Here is a 19426-nt window from a genome sequence, read left to right as displayed (position 1 = left end):
AGTAACTGAGGTTGGAAAAGGCCACCAGCCTGCACATCAGCCCACCCCGCCATGCCCACTGACCCATCCCCCAGTGCCACATCTCCGCGTTGCTGAACACCGCCAGGGACGGTGACCCCACCACCTCCCTGGGCAGCCTGCACCAATGCCTCACCACTCTTAAACGTTTCCTAATACCCAACCTGAACTGATCCCACTTACGCTGTCCTAAGAGCCCTTCTCGCAGCACAGATTGAGAACAAACAAGGAATTAAAGGCACATAACTACCACCAGGCATGAAACCAGGCAGAAACGAGAACGTGGAATCAGACAGGCCAGGGAGGGACAGGGAGCTGTACTGCACGACCAGGAGCGCTGAAGTCCTAAAAGAACTCCTGACATTTCTGTGGTGAACGCGTGACTTCATCCCAAGACACAGGGCTCCACCGCGTTATTTCCGGCTAGCACAGGAGTTATCAGAAAGGAACATCTGCAGGAGTCCAGAGGGGAAAGCCTGAATCTCTAAACTGAAACGTGCCGTCCCCACAAAAACTGTCCAACACTTTGACAGCTGCACCACACCCACTCGTCCTTACCCTTCATGCTGACGAAAGGCGCTGTTAACTACTGGAGCACGGTCTGGTAGCCGTAACGTGGGGCCGTCCAGCTGCAGAGAGCCTCAGACCGGCGATGAGAAGCAGTTGCCATGACACTGTTCCTCTTTGTGATCCCCCCGGAGACCAAAGCTGGCTCTCACGTGCCGGACAGCTGGAAGCTCTTACACAGACACGCCGTGAGAAAGTGCTTCGCCTTCTTGGTTCCGCATGCAGCACCATTCCATGAATTGCAAGGGGCTCAAGCTCTTCCGCCATGGGAGCCATTCAGCGAGGCGGCTGTACTTCAGGGACTGTCAGCAAGGAGGCACGCTGCTCACATTCCTCGAATCTGATTAGATTAAAACATTCCAAGCCCAAATTCACATCCCTACAGGAGGCTCGTCCCCATTCAAACCGGTACTCGGGGTGCCATTAAATGGCTCCTCAACAATTAGCTCTGAAGTGGGAGGGAAAAATCTATCAACGCTGTTACGGGTGCCCTAAGGAATCCAGCTCCCACTGAAGCCAATGTTACGGTGCTCCCTAAACCATCCCCCGGCTCTCACCGCACTTTTCAGGGAAATTATAGTTCCTCTAAACGAGGACAATACTGCATCTCAATTATTAAAAGAGTTCAAAACGAAGGTCAGGGTAAAGATTTAGAAACGGCTCAGGAAATCATCTGGGTGGGGAAAGGGATAAAGTTGCGGTGTCGTAAATGTTTTCTGTTGTAATAATGCTCTCTGTACACTGCAAAAAAAATCCCCAGGCGCTGATGTTAATGAAACTCTTCCACGCTCTCAACATCTGCCCACCTTCTCCCCACAAATCCCCCTCAGTTTCCCAAAGGCCCCTCCCCAGGCTCCAGTTAGATCTTGTCAGCCTCATTTTTATTACTTCTAAACTGTTTAAGCTCTTGACATTTTTGCTGGGGTCAGACGCACCAGACTGAAGAACTCGTAAGTCTGAAGCGGCCCCTTCAGAATGCAGGGAGCCTCCAGAGGAACCTGGGGAAGCTCCTTGAGATAAGCCAAGCCAGTGCGGGGCCCCGGCATCGTGCCTGGCTGGGAACACCTGATCTAACTCCTTCACACGAGGGCACCGACAGCTCAAGAAGAAATTCAGCATCACACAGGATCGATCTGTGGCTGCTGCAAATGCTGCACCTGGTCATGGGAGGTCCTAATTACATCCTCTGCAATGCCTGGCAGACTGGAATTTTCTCCAGATGTATAAAGACGCGATTTGAGAGCCTCAAGAGCCAGAAGATTACTTCCCCCAGGCCCAGAAGGTTTATATTAAAAATGTCATTATAAAGAAACCAACCCAAATCAGATGTACTAAAGATCAAAAAGTCTTTCCACTGAAACTGGATGTATTTTTCAGCTGAGAAATATATGAACTTTTTCTTTCCCGGTCAATACCACACGAAAGATTTGCCATTAAAACCTCCCTATTTACAGAAATAACAAGATTGCAATTTGACTGCTTCCCCTCTGATCATCTTCCCTCAGTCAGCCTCCAGTGGGACTGCACACGCACCCCATGCAGGGCTGAGCCTCACCTACAGCTCCGAGGTGGAACAGAGAGGTTCAGATCAGTCTGTGTTGTGAAAAACAAACTGAAACAGAAGTGAGGGTCACGGTCAGTGTCCCCTGCTCATGGCCATCCCAGCCTTACAGAGCCCTGTGCTGGATATGGGATCTGTTCAGCGTAAAGCATAGATTTAAAGAGAAATCTACCCAAGTGGGGCTTGTTAAAAGGAAGCCATAGAGAAATCTGCTGCTTTATGCTTTCTCGCAAAGCCCACCCTCAGTCTCTGTCGGTGTAAAGCACAAACTGCTCCATCTCTTCAGCGCTCTCTGAGTCGTGGAGATCAAAAAGTGAGGCACGCTCGGTCACTCGGGAGCCTTACAAAGCATTGTACTCCACACATTTCGATGGGTCCGTTGGGAAGTGCTTCTGGCAAATGGTCATGAGCCTCTTCAGCCCCTAGGAATGAACAGAACAAAGACAATTCTCTCGTAAAACTGCAGCTGTCAAACAGTCTATTCTTACTTTTCAGCTTAACAAGAAGAATTAAAACCAAATGGCTGCTATTTCGTTTCTTTTATTTATTGAGTTGGTATTCCATTATTGTGAGTTTTATTGACAATTCTCCCTGAAAAGTGCTAATTATTACAAATACACCCAACGAGGCTAAACGCCGGATGCTGCATTTGGCTCCTACCAAGCCCATGCAGCCATACAGGCTTGGGGAAGAGTACCTGGGAAGCTGCCCAGTAGAGAAGGACCTGGGGGTGCTGGTCACAGCCGGCTGCACACAAGCCAGCAGCGTGCTCAGGTGGCCAAGAAGGCCAATGGATGGCTCCTGGCCTGGACACTAGGTAGAATTTCTTCATGGAAAGGGTGGTCAGGCCAGGGAGGTGGCTACCCAAGGTGTCCATCCTTGGATGTGTTCTAGAGCTGTGTGGACATGGCCCTGACGGACATGGTGCAGTGACGGGACTCTGTAGCTCACGTTGATGGTTGGATTTGGTGTTCCTGAAAGTCTCTTCCATCCTAGATGCTTGTAAGATTCTGATTTCCAATATTAATGGAGTTTGTGGCTTAACTGTAGAGATTATACGTTTCATTCTTGATGACAGATTCATGGTGAAGAACCACAGTAATATTTTAAGCCCTCTTCTCCACCAAGGCAGAAAACAATACCATTACAACAAACTATATTTAAAATAAACTTGAAAACTAAGATGTTAAGTAATTGTCATGGTTTTATGATTTTCGGTTATTGCTATTCCACATCATAACATCATGTAGTGTATGTACCTGGTTCTCAGAAGAGAAGGACTACTACATTCCCCAGGGGACTTTACTTTTTTGCTCTCAAGAGCAAAAAATAATTTCTGACACCAAAACAAACTGAATAACTGAGAAGAAAAAACAATCAATTTCTGGATAGCAGAGGTGCCATTCCTTCTCATATTATGACCCCACTCGATCCCACTGCAGTGGAGGCAAAGGCAGAACGTGCACTTTTCTCCTAAATTCTTTCAAGACATCAATTGCCAAAAAACAACAAGACAGAAATACCATAATTATTCTCTTTCAGGTCACACACAGAGGCCTAACAAAGAAGGAAAACTGCTGTGGTGGTAGCATAATTTGGCAATGACATTGTAACTCCACAACAGCAGAAAGTGATGCGCCTGTCATTAGATCTTCAACATTTAACTGTAAAGGAAAACAATTCAGCAGAAGATGCTTTGGTATTTTCAATGCCAGCAGGAATCTGGAAAATATGTCCTAAAACCATAAAGACTCATTGTCTGAGATGTCACGGTTGCAAGTTCACTGTACATGATCCTGATTTCAATGCTGCGACCACAGATAATACTCCACGTGATCCGGTTTGAACCAGACCAGCTAAAGAAGACCTTGTATTTAAAATCAAAAAGAAGAAGAAGTTAAAGGCAACTTTGTATTGTGCCAGCAGTAAGCTGTGCACTTCAGAAGTATCTCTACTTCACAGAGAAACAAAATGCACGGAGGGAAGATGAACAAGATTTCCTTGAATAGATGTACCCTCAGAAACAGAAGGAACAAGCTAGGCAAATCCATACAAGTTGCATCTTCCAAAGGGTATGTTAAGAGGTCAAAAGGAACCACGCAGTCAAGATCCTTCTGTTAGAAGAGTGGCAAACACACACAGAGGGTCAACTATTCACCAAAGTTAGAGAAGAAGCTTTAGAGCCATGCTGAGGTCCCAAAGAAACCTTCTTTCGCAGTCCAAACTTCCTTACTTCCCTCTTCCTTAACATAGACCACCAACAACATAAGCTCCTTCATCCATCAGATAATTCCGAGCCAGTAATAAACTATATAAAGTGCAATCAGTCTCTGAAGATATGCAATCCGTGTACCACCTTACGACAGAATTATCCAATCTGCTGGCTCTGCAAATGTCTGGAGCTCCCTCTGACTTCACAGTGATATTTCCTCAGGTTATGATATTAAAACCTATAGTTGAAATCAACGGTTTTACTTGTATCCCCAAAAGAGAGTCAAGACAGAAGAGGAAGTTGTATTCTGCAAGCCATCTGCTTGCAGACATCTGCAGGAGTTGCAATGGGATTTGCTGAGCTGCAGCAGAAAAATGTAAAGCTCTCCTGCCAGTAGCTCCGAGCTCCACAATGCCGCCCTTAGGCCTCAGAGTTCAGCCAGAAGAGCCTTATGTCAATGACAATGCAACTTGGCAAAAGGCAAACACATCTCACCGTGTGAGGAGAGATGACCCACACACTCCCTGCATGTGTTCACTGTTACTTTGGTGCTAATATGGGATCACGAGCACTAAGATGTGCAAAAATCCATGAGATTGAAGAGCACGCACGCCCAGCTCCCTCTATTAAATTGACATTGTACTTTGACTTAAACTAAGGCAACCGACTGCTCCTGGGATTCTTTTTTACCGCATCACTTACAACCACAAAACTGACATTTCTCAAAGATTCCCCAACTCCCGAATCAAAACGGTTGGATTTCCCAAGCCAACGTTACCTGGATGTATTTCCTTTGAGTTTCATCATTGAGAACGTGGGCGACGTGCTTGGAGAAAATCTTTTCACGACCCGTTCGAGCGTGGATGCCAACCATGGTGACACCGATGGGCCAGGGCGCGTTCCCAATTGCCATCTGGAGATAGGCATCGTTTGCCTGAAGAAATACAGTTTAGGCACACTTAGCTACAACAGGAAGGGAATCATAGAATCATAGAATCATAGAATCACAGAATGGCTTGGGTTGAAAAGGACCTCAAAGATCATCGAGTCTCAACCCCCTGCCAAGTGCAGGGTCGCCAACCACTAGACCAGGCTGCCCAGAGCCACATCCAGCCTGGCCTTGAATGCCTCCAGGGACGGGGCATCCACAGCCTCCCTGGGCAACCTGTTCCAGTGCCTCACCACCCTCTGTGTGAAAAACTTCCTCCTAATATCTAACCTACATCTCCCCTGTCTCAGCTTAAAACCATTCCCCCTTGTCCTATCGCTATCCACCCTCACAAACAATCAATTCCCCTCCTGTTTATATGCTCCCTTCAAGTATTGGAAGGCCACAATGAGGTCTCCCCAGAGCCTTCTCTTCTCCAAACTAAACAAGCCCAGTTCCCGCAACCTTTTCTCATAGGAGAGGTGCTCCAGCCCTCTGATCATCCTGGTCGCCCTCCTCTGCACTCGTTCCAAGAGCTCCACGTCCTTCTTGTGCTGGGGGCCCCAGGCCTGGACACAGTACTCCAGATGGGGCCTCACAAGAGCCGAGTAGAGGGGGAATCAGAAAGCAGAGTGGTTTTTGCACTGTCAAATACCCAGAGCACACGTTCCCGTCGTTCCCAATCAGGTTCCATTGCATATTAACCAGCTTTTAAAACACACCTTCCTAAAATGATACGCAGTTACGCTGAACTCTGAGGTAAGCAAGGACTACAAACATTCCCTATTGGGTGATAAAAGAAGGCACGGGATAATATTTATTAATATTTATTTACTAAAATCTAAAGTTTACTGGGATTGTTTTCAAGGCAGTCCACTCAGGCTCCCATAAGCTGTTCTGCTGTGCTCTGCTGTAGCACCTCTCCTATTTTGGTTACAGACTAAGTCAGGGAGCTCTGAGGGAGAGCAGCTAGCTTCCAGAGAGGCTGAGAGCCAGATCCCTTATAAAACTGGGTCAAAGAAGCATGTTTATAACAATGCTTATGAACGGAGTAGCAGCACTGAATGAATCTGCAATTTCACCATCAAGAGAGCAGACCCCATTTCTTAATACAGAGCTGAAGCAGACACCGGCCCTGGGGAAGAAAGGGAATAAAACATGAAGGGAAGACAAACACAAAGAAAAGGAGAAAGGCACAGATGATAGAGCTTAAAAAAGAAGCACAGTGAGTGAGAACCAGGAAACAAAGGGAAAAAAAAAACCACACGCAATCATCACAGAAACACAGCTTCAAGAATCACTTGGTGCAGGACATTCCTCCCCTATTAGCAAGCAGCCGTAAGGCTCACTGATAAAGAGATCATCTACCACCTCCCATTCAGAGACTTCACAATCAGAAGCAGCAAGCGTGACCAGTGGGTGCAGCTTCCTCACATTTGGCACCGGCACAAACTGGGAGGTGTGAGTAACTGGGGGTTGCAGAATGGCAGCTGAGAGTAAACCTGAAGAAGGGACAGCACTGTGCCTTCTCCTGCAAGGAGGCAGCACCTCAGCAGCCTCAGTCAAACAGCTGCTTGCTGACTGACACACGGTTCCATAATGAAGCATTCTATTGGTGCACACAATTAAAGACCCTTTTAAAAATGTCACAAGAGGGTTAATTAAGGTTGAGCAGGCAACCCGCGTTCTGCTCTTTGCCCGCTATCACAAGTTGATCTCAAAACTTACGGTTTTAAAGAATGTCATCTAAGAAAGCAGTAACAGTTTGGGGCTGACGGTGTTCAGGAGGCTGCACAAAGGAAAAAAACAACAACAAACAAAAGCATACAAGACAGCGGGATGCAGGGAGAGACAAAGCTCTCAGGAAGCAAAATGGAAAACGGTATGAGGATCTTTAAAAGCAAAAGGCTCATTAGCCTCATTAAAAAAAAAAAAAAAACCAACAACAACAAAACAAGACAGCTTCCAAATGTGTACTCGACCTTCCCCTAAACCAGTCTGTGAAGTTTACATGCAGCCAAGCACCTGTGAGACAGAGCAGCAGAGCTGATTTACCAAGGAGATAGGCTGCATTCCTGCACACTCACTGCTGTGCTAGGAAGGCACTGGAAAGGGAATTTCAGCGTAATGATGACAGCCAAAGGAAAAAAAAGTCCCCAAACAAAACCCCACTATCACACAACCCACGCTTCTAGTTCTACTTCAAAATGATTTAGATTAAATGTGCCTGAGGCCATCTGAAGGTTTTTCAATACCAAAAGCAGGTTTGCTTGCTTACTAGACAAATTACTCCAAGTCCTCACGAGTCCAATAAGAAATACTAGAAGACTGAAGGCAAAGCAAAGGTGAACTTCTTCTGCATACACTGGTTGCTTAAGCAAACACTGTCACTATTTGAGTTCCATCTCTCGAGGCAGCTACAACAAAAGCTAATGCTGCCTCTTATCTCACGTGCCAAAGCACTTCTGCCTCCTTCAGTTAGCAGACTTTGTCCAAAACCTTTTCATTAACTTATCTTGATCTTAACAGACTAGCTAACGTGAGTACGGCCAGAGAAAGGGACAGCGTCTCATATTCAGCAACTCAACTCCCCTCATTTAATCACCCAACATCCCACTCCTTCTCTGGAGATATTCAAGACCCGTCTGGACGCCCACCTGTGCAACTTGCTGCAGGGAGCCTGCTTTGGCAGGGGGGGGTTGGACTCGATGATCTTTGGAGGTCCCTTCCAACCCCTACAATTCTGTGATTCTGTAATTTAACCTTTCAATATCAGGTTTCCAATTCACTACTCCTCTGCAACGGAACCATCTCTGACTGAAATCCTATTGGTAAACTTGCAAGCTCTGCAGTTTCACCAACCTCAGAAGAGCTTCTGACAAACTGTGGATCACCCAGTGTCTGAAGCCCAACCGTTAACAGCCAGTTTTCATTTTATTTGAATATACGTTGGGTGTATTTCCAGCTATGTCTTCAAGATGCAAAATGGAAAATGTTCAAGTATAACTTCAATCTATTAGAACCAGCCAGCCTAAAGACACTGGAAGATGGCAAACAAACGTACCTTCACATATTCTCTTTGCAACATGAATTTAATAATATCTGTTATTGATTCTTTGATGTCTGCAGGAAGTGTCTACAGGAGAAAAAAAAAAAAAAGAGAGAACAAACAGCTTTACATCAGAATATGCAGCTCAGGAAAATCACCCTACTCAGCATTTATACAAAGATGAGTGCCTCCCCTTGCTTCAGGACTTCAATGAAAGAAAACGTCTTCCTTATTTAGACGAAGGATCTGAAGCAAGAGAGGTTAAGTGGTTACATCCAGTAGCTTGTGGCAAAGTGCAAAATACAATCCCTATTTTCTATCATGGCTGCAACCCAGTGAACAGGTGATACATGAAGCAGCACCTGGAAAAGCATGAGGTAGGCAGAAGAATTCGTGGGCCAAGATAAAAAGGTCAAAACCGGGAGCCATGCGCTCCAGCCATAGAAACCCTGACCAACTCACTCATCCTCTCACCTTCAGCTGAAATAACATTACCTTAAGAAAGGATATTGACAACCAGGTGCTTTGAAAGCAGCAATTAAAATAAGCCTTAGAGGACAGTGACATTTAGAAGTGACTCACCCTTTTCCGAAGCTTTCTGAAGAGTGGCCTCAGGTAGGACTCTGTCTGCTTCTGAGTGGCACTGTTCAGCTTTCCCTGCACTCCCCGCTTCACGTAGTCCTCTCTGGCGTTCAGCTCCTTTGCCCAAACTCCAAGAAGAAACTGCACAAGGAACAAGCAAATTTGTGTCCTAGTGCCATCTAGCGACTACCTTGCCGAAGCAGATGGAACAGTGGTTTAAAAATGAATCATTTTTTGGAGAAAACTGAATTCATGAGGCAAAAAGTCTCCTTTGGCAGTAGAGGCAGAGAGGGATAGGAAAAACTATCCTACCACATGAACTTGGGGAGGAGGGGGAAGCGTGAGCAAAAAGGAGTGTACAGAGAAAACCAGGAAACTACAGACCTATCAGTCCTGCCAAGGAGGAAGGGTCATTAAGAGTGCAGAAATGCCTGAAGATGACAACGATGCTTCAGAACAACTTTTGAGAAGGAGCAGGTGGAGACTCCTGGGGAGTTTTTAAATGCAGTAGTGGTAGAGAGAAGAAACGACATTCAGCTGCCTCAATTATCACATGGAAGTCAAAATCGTATTTGTTTTGTTTGGAAAAGTAGAACCAGATTTTGAAGGAGGCTGCTCTCCTCTCCCAAGAGCTCCTGCCCACGTCTTGCAGTGGTCACTACTTTGATTAACCAAGGCAGCAGAGAATCGAGCATTACAGAAAGACCAAAATATCTCCAGCACAATGAAAGTTTACCTCTCCAAGCAGATGGAAGCTCACCAAATGTATCCACGTGATAGTAAAAGGTACGTCACTGCTACAGAATAATTCAGCTGTGAGAGAGGGTTACCTTCAAAAATTTTGTGATGATATCCATATCATAGTGGTCATCACCTCGTCCTAAGGATTCTCCCAAAGCCTAGAATAGGAATCAAAAGACAAAGATTTCCACGTTACCTAGATACTTGCCACCACCACAGCAGAATAAGGTTCACTGTGGTGCAAACTGTAGTTACATTCTACCAGTAAACCTCAACACTAGGCAGGAAATTGAAAGAAACAGCTATATATGTTAATGAGACTCATTAATTTACTAAAAACATTAAAGTCAAAAAGCCAAGATGATTATTTCTGAACAGTCAATACAACAGTAATTTTTCATTCATTAACTGCAAAATCATTGGTATAATTAGCAGCTGCCTAACAGCACTGAATTAAGGGAAACTGTAGGTGCATTGCATCTTTGAGACCCCCAGAGCCATACCATCACAGAATGGTTTGGGTTGGAAGGAACCATGAAGATCATCCAGTTCCAACCCCCTGCCATGGGCAGGGACACCTTCCACCAGCTCAGGCTGCCCAGGGCCCCATCCAACCTGGTCTTCACCACCTCCAGGGATGGGGCACCCACAGCTTCTCTGGGCAGCTGTGCCAGTGCCTCAGCATCCTCAAAATGAAGAATTTCATCCTCAGATCTAAGTTAAATCTACCTTATTTTTAGTTTAAAGCCATTATCCCTTGTCCTATCACCGCTCTCCTGGATGAACCATCCTTCCCCGTCTTTCCTGTACGCCTCCTGTAGCTGCTGGAAGGCTGCTACAAGATCTCCCCAGAGCCTTCCCTTTCCAGGCTAAATGAGCCCACCTCCCTCAGCCTTTCTTCACAGGAGCTGTGCTTCAGCACTCTCATCATCCCCACAGCCCTCCTCTGGACCCACTCTAACAGCTCAATGCTCTTCTCGTGCCGGGGGCCTCAGAACTGAATGCAATGCTCCAATTTCCTTAATTCTTGTTTCCTTCTTTCACATTTTTCTGTGCAGTTTTTTCATTTCTCTGATGCACTTGGGCTTTCATTTAATTTTAACTGCAACACTGAGGGAATAAATCCAAAAAACAAAGAGAAAACCACACTACCATGCTCCAGTGCTCTAGCTTCCTGCCAAAACCTTGGAACTGTTAATATTAATGTCAATTTTTAGAAACATTTTCCAGTAGATATACTTGGATTTATAATTTCTTTCCATTGTCCTCACATTTCCAAACTACGTTGTATTTTTCAGGTCTCCTAGACGTGGAACATTCAGAGCAACCCTTTTTGTACAAGGGAATGCAGTTAAAGTAGCAGTTGGGACTGCAGTTTACAAACTTTTCCAACAAAGTATTACCTTCATGGTTCCAACCAAGCCTGCACTGCCATCCCAAAAAAGGGGAATTTTGAGAACTGACAGTTTGATAAAAGCAGCCCCATTACAACTGGCATCCATTCTAAAACTGCTGTTACTTTACACCAGAATCCCTGGTGACCTAAGATGGGAGGCAAGTCTGCCTCCTAATAACAACGTATTCATTTCAACTCTCAGTTATAAATCAGATTACTTCTGATTTGAAGGGACATTAAGAAGATTAACTTCTGCAAAGAGTTTTGAAGATTAAGGGTAAAGTTCTTTAGCTCAAGTTAATGTGCTTTTCAAAATACCAACCTAAAATACCAGGTGCTGAATGCACCCACACAAATACTTCTGCATTCTTTCAAAGCACAGTAGTCACCCGCACTGTTTATGGGGCACACCTCCACAGCACTTTTTGTATTTCCTGTCAACTGCCTTCTTTTAACTTTCACTTCTTTGCCCCAAAAGTCTTTATATTAAACACTCTGTGTGTCTGTTTTTGAGAATCCACCGTTCTGGTATAAGGAAAATTCATCTGCTCTAAGCTCACCACCCTCTTAAATCCACATTGGAAAGGATTCAGAATTTGTCATCAGGCAATTGCTTTGTGTTTAATTCTTTACTTCCAAACCCCTGCAAGGAGAATACTGTTTTGCCTGCTACTCCTTCCCCATTTGTGATGAGGTGCTGGAAGCAAAGACCAACTGGTTCTAGACACTAACACTGCAATTCAAGCCTCAGCAGTCTTCATTTCCAAACAGCATATTTAAGGACTTTTCAGACTGCCTAAGCTAGATGCTGTAAACTTGGTAACCTTGAACAACACTGAAGCTGTCTCACAACAATGCAACAGTACGACACACGTAAAATCCCTAAATTAAAATCTACCAACCACATACCTCCAGTTCTTCAATAGTAGTATTCTCCTCGTGGACTTTCAAGTCGTTCTGTGACTCATCATCTCCTGCTTCTTGGCCACCTACAATTTCATTCAGATACTGCTGGTCAATCTTATCCAAGGCAGCCTTCAGGTCATTTCTCAGTCCCTAGAAAAAGATAAGAAATGACTCGTTTACAAAATAAATAAATAAATGAATGAATAAAACCAGTTCAGAACAGTCACAGTGAGCATCCAACTTCTGTTTAAGAAAAGCCAAATTCCATAAAAACGTGAGATTATACATATGGCTTCAAACTGATAGCAAAAGTTAAGAGCTGCTTTCAGATAGAAGGAGAAACTTGGCTTAGAGGACCCACATTCTTCATATGAAACATAAAATTTAAAGCTCTATAAAGGAGAATGGCATTTCTCACCCTAAGATACATTCAGTCTCTCCTCTCGGAATACACGTGCACAGTTATTTCCCCTCTTCCATCATCATCCATGACTTTCTGGCACATCTTTATTTATCACTTACTCATTTAAGAATGTCTGAACCACTGCTGATAGCAATTAGCCACATTTTGAAGTAACACACAGCAATGGCAGCGACTGAAGAGTATCATGCAAAAATCCATCACAATCCTATTTATGACCTTGCTACTCCCTAAAACTCCGACAACTGCCATCAATAATTTTACCATACATAACAATGGGAGGGAGGAAACTTCTGTCAGCAAAATTATTTTTAAAAACTCTCATATCTGTTTGCTGAAAAGGACTCGAAGAGAAAAAAGTACTCTTTTTCTGGGCAGTCCCAGCAGCAATTTGTCAAATTATTCAGTTGGTAACAAATTATGGAAGAGAATTCATAGCTTCATACTCTTAGCTGCGTTGCAAATTTGCTCAATAATAAATGCAAAACAAATCCCAATTGCTTCTCCTCACTTAACTGACCACTGTTAAGCCAGAAGGATTAAATCAGTAAACTAGAACATACACATTTTAGTCATTTTTGCCATCAATGACTACTTCAAAAGGAAGTGGGGGGAGTGAAGTTTCTGTAAGAAGTTATAGCTCCGGAATCAAGGGATTTGAAAATTCATTTACGTACCAGAAATACAGGATGCAATCCCCCTCTTTCTAACCTATCCAAACAGGCTAGTTTCAACAGCAAATTACTGTCTTCTCTGCTTGTTACAAAGCAGGCAACTGCATGTCTGGGCTTTCACTGCCACCTGGAGGCTCCTTAAAAGGCTTCTATGGTGGAACTGGCTAACTTACCGGGTTGTAACCGCGCACAGAGCGTTACAAGCACTCCTCACTGGTTGTCCCACCATAAATAAGTAACTAGGAGCCAGCTGGTCTTACCTTGTTCACTTCAGGTGCCAAAATTTCTATCTTCCTCAGACGCTGAAATGCATCATAATCTGTTTCTCCAAACAGTCTGACCGGCTCACCTCTCTCTCGTAACCTCCTGATAACCTGAAAAGAATCAAAGTATTCCCTTACACCAACTCATAAAGGAAGGAAAATAAAATCCTGAAGGCTGGATTTATTTACTTAGCTTAAAATAACAAGCTGTGCTGGACCGGAGAGGAAATGGCAATATTTTAAGCAGCAGAAAAACGTTCTAGACGCTTTACAATCCAAATAGAAAATTCCCACGGTATTTCAAGGAAAGGTCATTCCAAATATTACCAGGCTAAGTCTTGCATAAATCCCAAACTGTTTCGTATATCCTAACTTCTTCCTGCTCTGACTTGTTTAAACAAATACACCAAAGTCATCCCTTTGGCAGAGCTTAAATACCATTTCCAATATGACAAAAGAAGCTGATGATTATCTCACTCACGTTCATTTGTCTAGGGCAATAAAGTGCCCTCGTGACTAGGCTCCACATTGTCCCAGCACATTTGGGAGACTGGCCAGAAATTCTCATCCTTACCATTTGGTAAATATTAAGTCCCATAACCTAATGTGATAATTATTTTAAGGCTAGCTATAACTGAGGTGTAACAGCCTCTCTCAGCTGATTTGCAAGGTTATGAGCAAAGATGAAAAGGAAACCTTATTTTCCCAGTTCCTTGTTGCATGCATTCTTTGTTAAATCTGTTTACACTTATCATCATTAATTTGGTGTATCAAGCAATAAGCTTACTGATACATGAGTCACACCATCATGCAACTAACTATACTGACAGGACAAACAGACCAAACCTCAAGCCAGGCATGATATCAATAACCCACGTTAAAGATTCTGTGCTCTAAGTGTTTTGCAAAACGAAGGGGACCACAATGCCATCATCCTGAATGATCTCAGCTGTGAATTTTGGTATTTCCAGGATTAGATTTTACTCTGTACTGAGTATTAGTTCTAAACTTCCTACTTCTCTGCTGCTTTGTTGTACAGATCTGTTTTATGAACTCACATTCACTCAGGTGTTCTTATCTTCAAAAAAGACAAAGAACACACCTGAAGCTCCAGCTTCAGGACTTGTTTTTCCCTCACAGAAATCAAGTTAAGTTTCCTAAACTCAGTTTTGAAATTTGGTTTCATATCAAGAAGCTACAAATAAACGAAGCTGGGGGGAAAAAAAAAAAATTGGAGAGGTCTACATGCCATCTTCAGTGTTCTCCAAGCAAAAGGATATTATTCTAGGGGTCATCTGAAAAAGCTGTAATACATCATTTCACAAATCTGCAAATCCATACAACAAAAAGGCTCTGCCCATCTGTACCTCCAGACACATTCAGGTGGACATTAGATCCCTGATGAGTAAATACGACCGTAAATTGTTGACTGTACAATGGAAATTTTTCAGTTAATACAAATCCCACATAAAAAGTGCAGTTCACTAGAAAACAGCCCTACCAAGAAATTTCATGTGCATGTTCTGCAAACTGAAGTAGTTTGCTTTTAACTGTTGATTTTACCTCTTGTCTGGAAAGGGTCATTGGTAGTTTTTCTTCTGCCAGTTCAAGCTCCAGCACTGGATTTGTTGAAGTCAGTGGCTTCTCTTCCTCTTCTTGCTGCTGCACCTACATTTAACAGCCATAGTTACTCATCAGCAAAATAAACCTCCTCATTGATAGCAATGTAAAGGGACAGGAACTGCGGAATACAGGTTGTGAGACGACTATAAATCTTTTAGTTTCAGAGTTTTTATGGTCTACAATTGAATTTCACAGAACAATGAAAGCTTTCAAAAGCATCAGTATTTATATTATCTGGAGGTTGCAGGAAGGAACCTGCAACCGGAAAGGACAACTGCTAAGGTTTGTCAATCACGTGTCAGCACTGGTGCCAAAAACAGCAAACTCACCTTCTCTGCCTGTCGACTCCTGCCCCTGCCTTACCCTCTTTACCTGTGCAAAAGTATTTGCATCGCTTTGCGATGAACCAGAAGGGAGAAACGATTCAAACAGAAAATAATCCGGCAAACAAAATCTCTCAGCCCACTTGGTCTCCTCGCTCAGCTCACCAGGCAGTAGCACAAATACGTGCATGGGTGCAAGGGCAGAAATGAAAAGCTAGGAGCAGAGGGAGAAGGGAGCTGCGACTTGCAGACAGCCTGAGATCTTTTGTCACTTAGAACTTCGGTGGGCTCAGCACTATCAGCAGGGATGCAGGGTTTCTGCTGCGTTTTGAGAGATGCTTGTTTAAAGTAATGCGTCTTCCTACCAAGCTTGCCAAATGCCTATAGTTTCTTGTTCAAAAAAAAAAAAAGAGAGAACTACACTTCCCCAAAAAGACAGCATCTCAGTAACAGCTTCTTTTAACCTAAAAATGGTCCCGAATCAAGCAGAGTTCTCCTTCTTTGTTACTCATATTTTAATAATGCAAGAAGTCCTCTTTGATCAAAGTAACTTTGAGGCAGCAGTCACGTAGCTACGGTTCCCTCTGTAAGCTCAAGTTTGACACTTCCGAAAGCATGAGCAGATGCTGGCTAACATTCCTATAATAGGAAACACTTCCAGTGCTCAAAGACATCATGTTTTTTTCCTAGACTCCAGATTAGAACTTATTTCCTTTCTGTTCTTGCTAAAAGGGAATAATCCTATTTAATCCTACACAGTTCTGCAGCATTCTCCCCACGAGGGAGAGGATGTCGTCATTTCCAGTGTGTACTCAGGCTGAAGAGTTTGGTGACTGTGCCAGACAGATTTTTAAAACTGGCTTATATTCTTCCAAGCCACCGCAGCTCCACGTGCACACGGGGATCCTCCCGATGGCTGCAGATACAAGATTCAGCCACAAATCTATATGCCATGTCATGCTATCAAACACAGAAATCAATCCTACAATTACAGGTGTTTGGAGCAAGCAAGGAAAGGACGATCAAATCAATGCTTTACACATAAAGGGAGGGCAAAAATAAACTTCCATCAGTGCAGGAGAGGGAACAGAAAATATGGAACACGGGATAGAAAATATGGAACTGGGGAAATATAAAGAAATACACTCTCATGGCAGAAGGATATGTACAAATTTTAACTTACAAACATTCTCAAAATCATAAAGAGACAGTAGCGTTAGGGAAAAAGATTTGGTCCATTCTCTCAGCAGGATTCCAAGTTACAAGTGATATTTTTATCACAGTTGTTTTGATTTCAGTGCTTTCTTTTTCAAGCAAGTCGAATAATCATTAAATCTAAGCAAAGGAAAATAGCACCTCAATTGAAAAAGAAATCAGTCTGTATTTCACATCTTCTTAACGTAGTAAAGACCAAATGCAGAAATCTGGGAGGCTCTAAGACATACTAAACAAAGCAACTTATTTTAAAACCATTTTCAGGGTTACATATTCAGTCAAAAACCATCTAGTAGCAGCACAGATAACCCATTTTAACAGCTGTGTACGGTTCTGAAGAATTCAGGCTAATGCTCAAAAAGCACCGGGTAGTCACTTCCACTCAGAAAAGTGACTACATCCACAGACCACTTTCCCATGGCTATGTGACAGCATTCCAGAACTTGTTTTGGCATTGATGTTCGAATATTTTACAAACAGATCAAGGTTTCAGAATAAGTCACTGAATGGGTAAAGTTCAACTGAAAACAAAGTTCCAGTTTGTGCCTAGTGACAGTAAACAAGAATGTGAATCTCTGTCTTTCTAGTCCATATCCCCTCACGTATACATACAATAACCAGGCAGGCAGGCAGGCATACACACACGGCAAAGAAAACTGCATTCTTTCCACTTCAGGAAACGATTTCCCTGACACACTACAAGGCAGGCAAAGCCTTCCAGATCACTCATTTGTTTCCAAATGCACCTTCAGTTACCAATTGTTTTCTATTATTCTGCCAGCAAGAAAACAAATGCTGTGTTGCACTCCTTCAGTGCTGGATGGCTGATGGCCAAAAGAACATATATACACAGTATGACAGCTGGCAGATCTTTTTAATAAGCACCACATTATACTGATTTCTTTTGGACGTTTTGGCAAGATTTTGAAAGTTATCTGAATGGACAATGTATCCATTCTGGGGAGGTGGCTATATCAGATCCAGTATTCATGCCTAGAAGCACAATCTGAAAAGAAAGGAGACAAGCTTTGATCCCAAGCCACTTCATGCTTTCCACAAAATAAGTAAATGAACAAAGAAAAAGGAAAAGCCAAAGCATACACAAACGTAAGTAGCTGTATATCATGCATATCTTTTCCTGCATTGAAAATGGTTTTGGAAACTCATACCTCTCCAGGTGGCTTCTCATTTACAGGCTTATGTACAACATCAACAGATTGAACAGAGAACAACAATTATCATTAACAACATTTATACTGTTGATAATAAAATGTAGACTTCAAAGCAAACATACAAATTCCTGAAAGAAGAGTTACAATACCTTGTAGCCACATCTCTGGAAGTAGGCTTCCTCTTCTTTTTTAGCTAACTCACTCCGTTTGAAGTATTTCTTATTTCCCTAAGAGACAGGAAAACTGTTAACATTTTGAAGTTCCAAATACGTCTGCAGAAAAGGCTCACATCTCCTTACTTGATTTGGTGAATTCAGCTACATCCCTTCACAGACATGGCTACCATGTCACATAAAAAGTTGGGAGCACCTCTGAAAATCAGCAACACTAAATGACTTTGCAACATGTAAGCTTGAAAGTACAGTGTGTTCAGCAGTGCTTTAAAATCAACATTCTCTTTGTCATGTAAGGTCATGGCACCAGTGAGCAGAAAGGTTCCTTCAGATGTGAACAATGAGGCCTAGACTGCAGTACATGTTTAAGTATACCAGACAAAACAAGCTTTTTCAAACTAAATAAAGGGTGGTTAATAAGACCCTTTAGGCACATAGCACCTGGTAACTGTGCCATCCAAGCCTTTTCAAGCACATTCTCACTGCCTATGATCTGTGCTGTCACACTATGATGAGAAGGCACATCTCCAACCATAATGCTCTCAGACTGACAACAGAAGCAAACTGAAGTAAATGTAAAATCTCTCAATTTGCGTTTAATTAATACATTTTCGTTGCAGATCATGCAGATCACTTGAATCCCGAAACATCACCCTAAACTATTGCTCTTGCTCTAACATCAAGGTCAAGGGGTAACAGTTTTAAACTAAAAAAAGGTTGATTTAGATTAGATAGTACGGAAAAATCCTTCACTCTGGGGGTGGTGAGGCACAGGCTGCCCAGAGAAGCTATGGGTGCCCCAGCCCTGGAAGTGCTCAAGGCCAGGCTGGATGGGGCCCTGGGCAGCCTGATCTGGTGGGTGGCAATCAGCCCACGGCAGGAGTTAGAACTGGATGATCTTTTCCCTTCCAACTCAAACCGTCAAATAGTCCTGTGGTTCTATGTCTGTTCTTCACTTGTTTAACCCAAAACAACCACCAACACTGAAAGCCATGCTCAGACACCCCCAAAAGCACACACACACACACTCTTCTACAGTCCCAGCACTGCTCCCTGTGCTGGTGAGAGAAGAGAATCACAGACCCTTCATCAAAGCGGGCACAGTCACAGAATCACAGAATAGCTCGAGATGACAGAAACCACAGGGATCATCGAGTCCAACTCCTGGCTCCACACAGCACCAGCCTCAAGTCAAACCCTGTGCCTGACAGCGCTCTCCAAATCCTTCCTGACCAGCTTGGGACCACTGCCCTGGGAAGCCTGTGTCAGGGCCCGACACCCTCGGGTGAAGAACCCCTTCCTAATATCCAGGTTGAGCGTTACTTCCGACCCTGAAATAACCATAAGGAGGCTGCAAGGCCTCGACGTCAAGCGCGGTGACCCCAAGGCCTCGCTGTCCCCACAGCCCCGCCGCCCGCCCCGAGCCTCCCAGACCGCTCCCGCCCTCCTCACCCCCACTAGCTCCTTGTCTTCCAGCTGCTGCCGCTTGCGGCTGATCTCCCGCTTCAGGATGTCCATGGCGCTACAACCACCTCCGCCACCGCCACCTCCGCCGCCGGAAGTGGTATAGGAAAACAAACCGTCACTTCCGGCTGGCCGGCC

The 19426-nt window shown here is 43.8% G+C and overlaps 1 protein-coding gene across 1 annotated transcript; it reads right to left on the bottom strand.

Annotated features, from left to right (window-relative positions):
- Positions 1846 to 19418, bottom strand: PRPF18 (pre-mRNA processing factor 18). Its single transcript, XM_021384411.1, has 10 exons — positions 19277 to 19418; positions 17801 to 17878; positions 14882 to 14986; positions 13316 to 13429; positions 11964 to 12110; positions 9748 to 9816; positions 8918 to 9058; positions 8351 to 8422; positions 5137 to 5292; positions 1846 to 2568 (listed from the first exon to the last, which is right to left on the bottom strand). Exons 1-10 carry the CDS (start codon positions 19340 to 19342, stop codon positions 2488 to 2490), a joined length of 1029 nt encoding a protein of 342 aa, XP_021240086.1. The 5' UTR covers positions 19343 to 19418; the 3' UTR covers positions 1846 to 2487.

This window comes from Numida meleagris, chromosome 1, assembly GCF_002078875.1.
Source record: "Numida meleagris isolate 19003 breed g44 Domestic line chromosome 1, NumMel1.0, whole genome shotgun sequence".
NCBI lineage: Eukaryota > Metazoa > Chordata > Aves > Galliformes > Numididae > Numida > Numida meleagris.
Note: the sequence above shows the minus strand (reverse complement) of the source record. Positions and strands in the feature narration are given on the sequence as shown.

What these genes read in the sequence shown, in the direction of transcription:
- PRPF18 (XM_021384411.1), bottom strand. Translation starts at nt 19,342, where the DNA reads ATGGACATCCTGAAGCGGGAGATCAGCCGCAAGCGGCAGCAGCTGGAA. An exon ending in AAGACAAGGAGCTAGTGGGG is followed by an intron (nt 17,879 to 19,276) that starts GTGAGGAGGGCG and finishes CCTGTCTCTTAG; the next exon opens with GGAAATAAGAAATACTTCAA. An exon ending in TCCAGAGATGTGGCTACAAG is followed by an intron (nt 14,987 to 17,800) that starts GTATTGTAACTC and finishes TGTTAAATGTAG; the next exon opens with GTGCAGCAGCAAGAAGAGGA.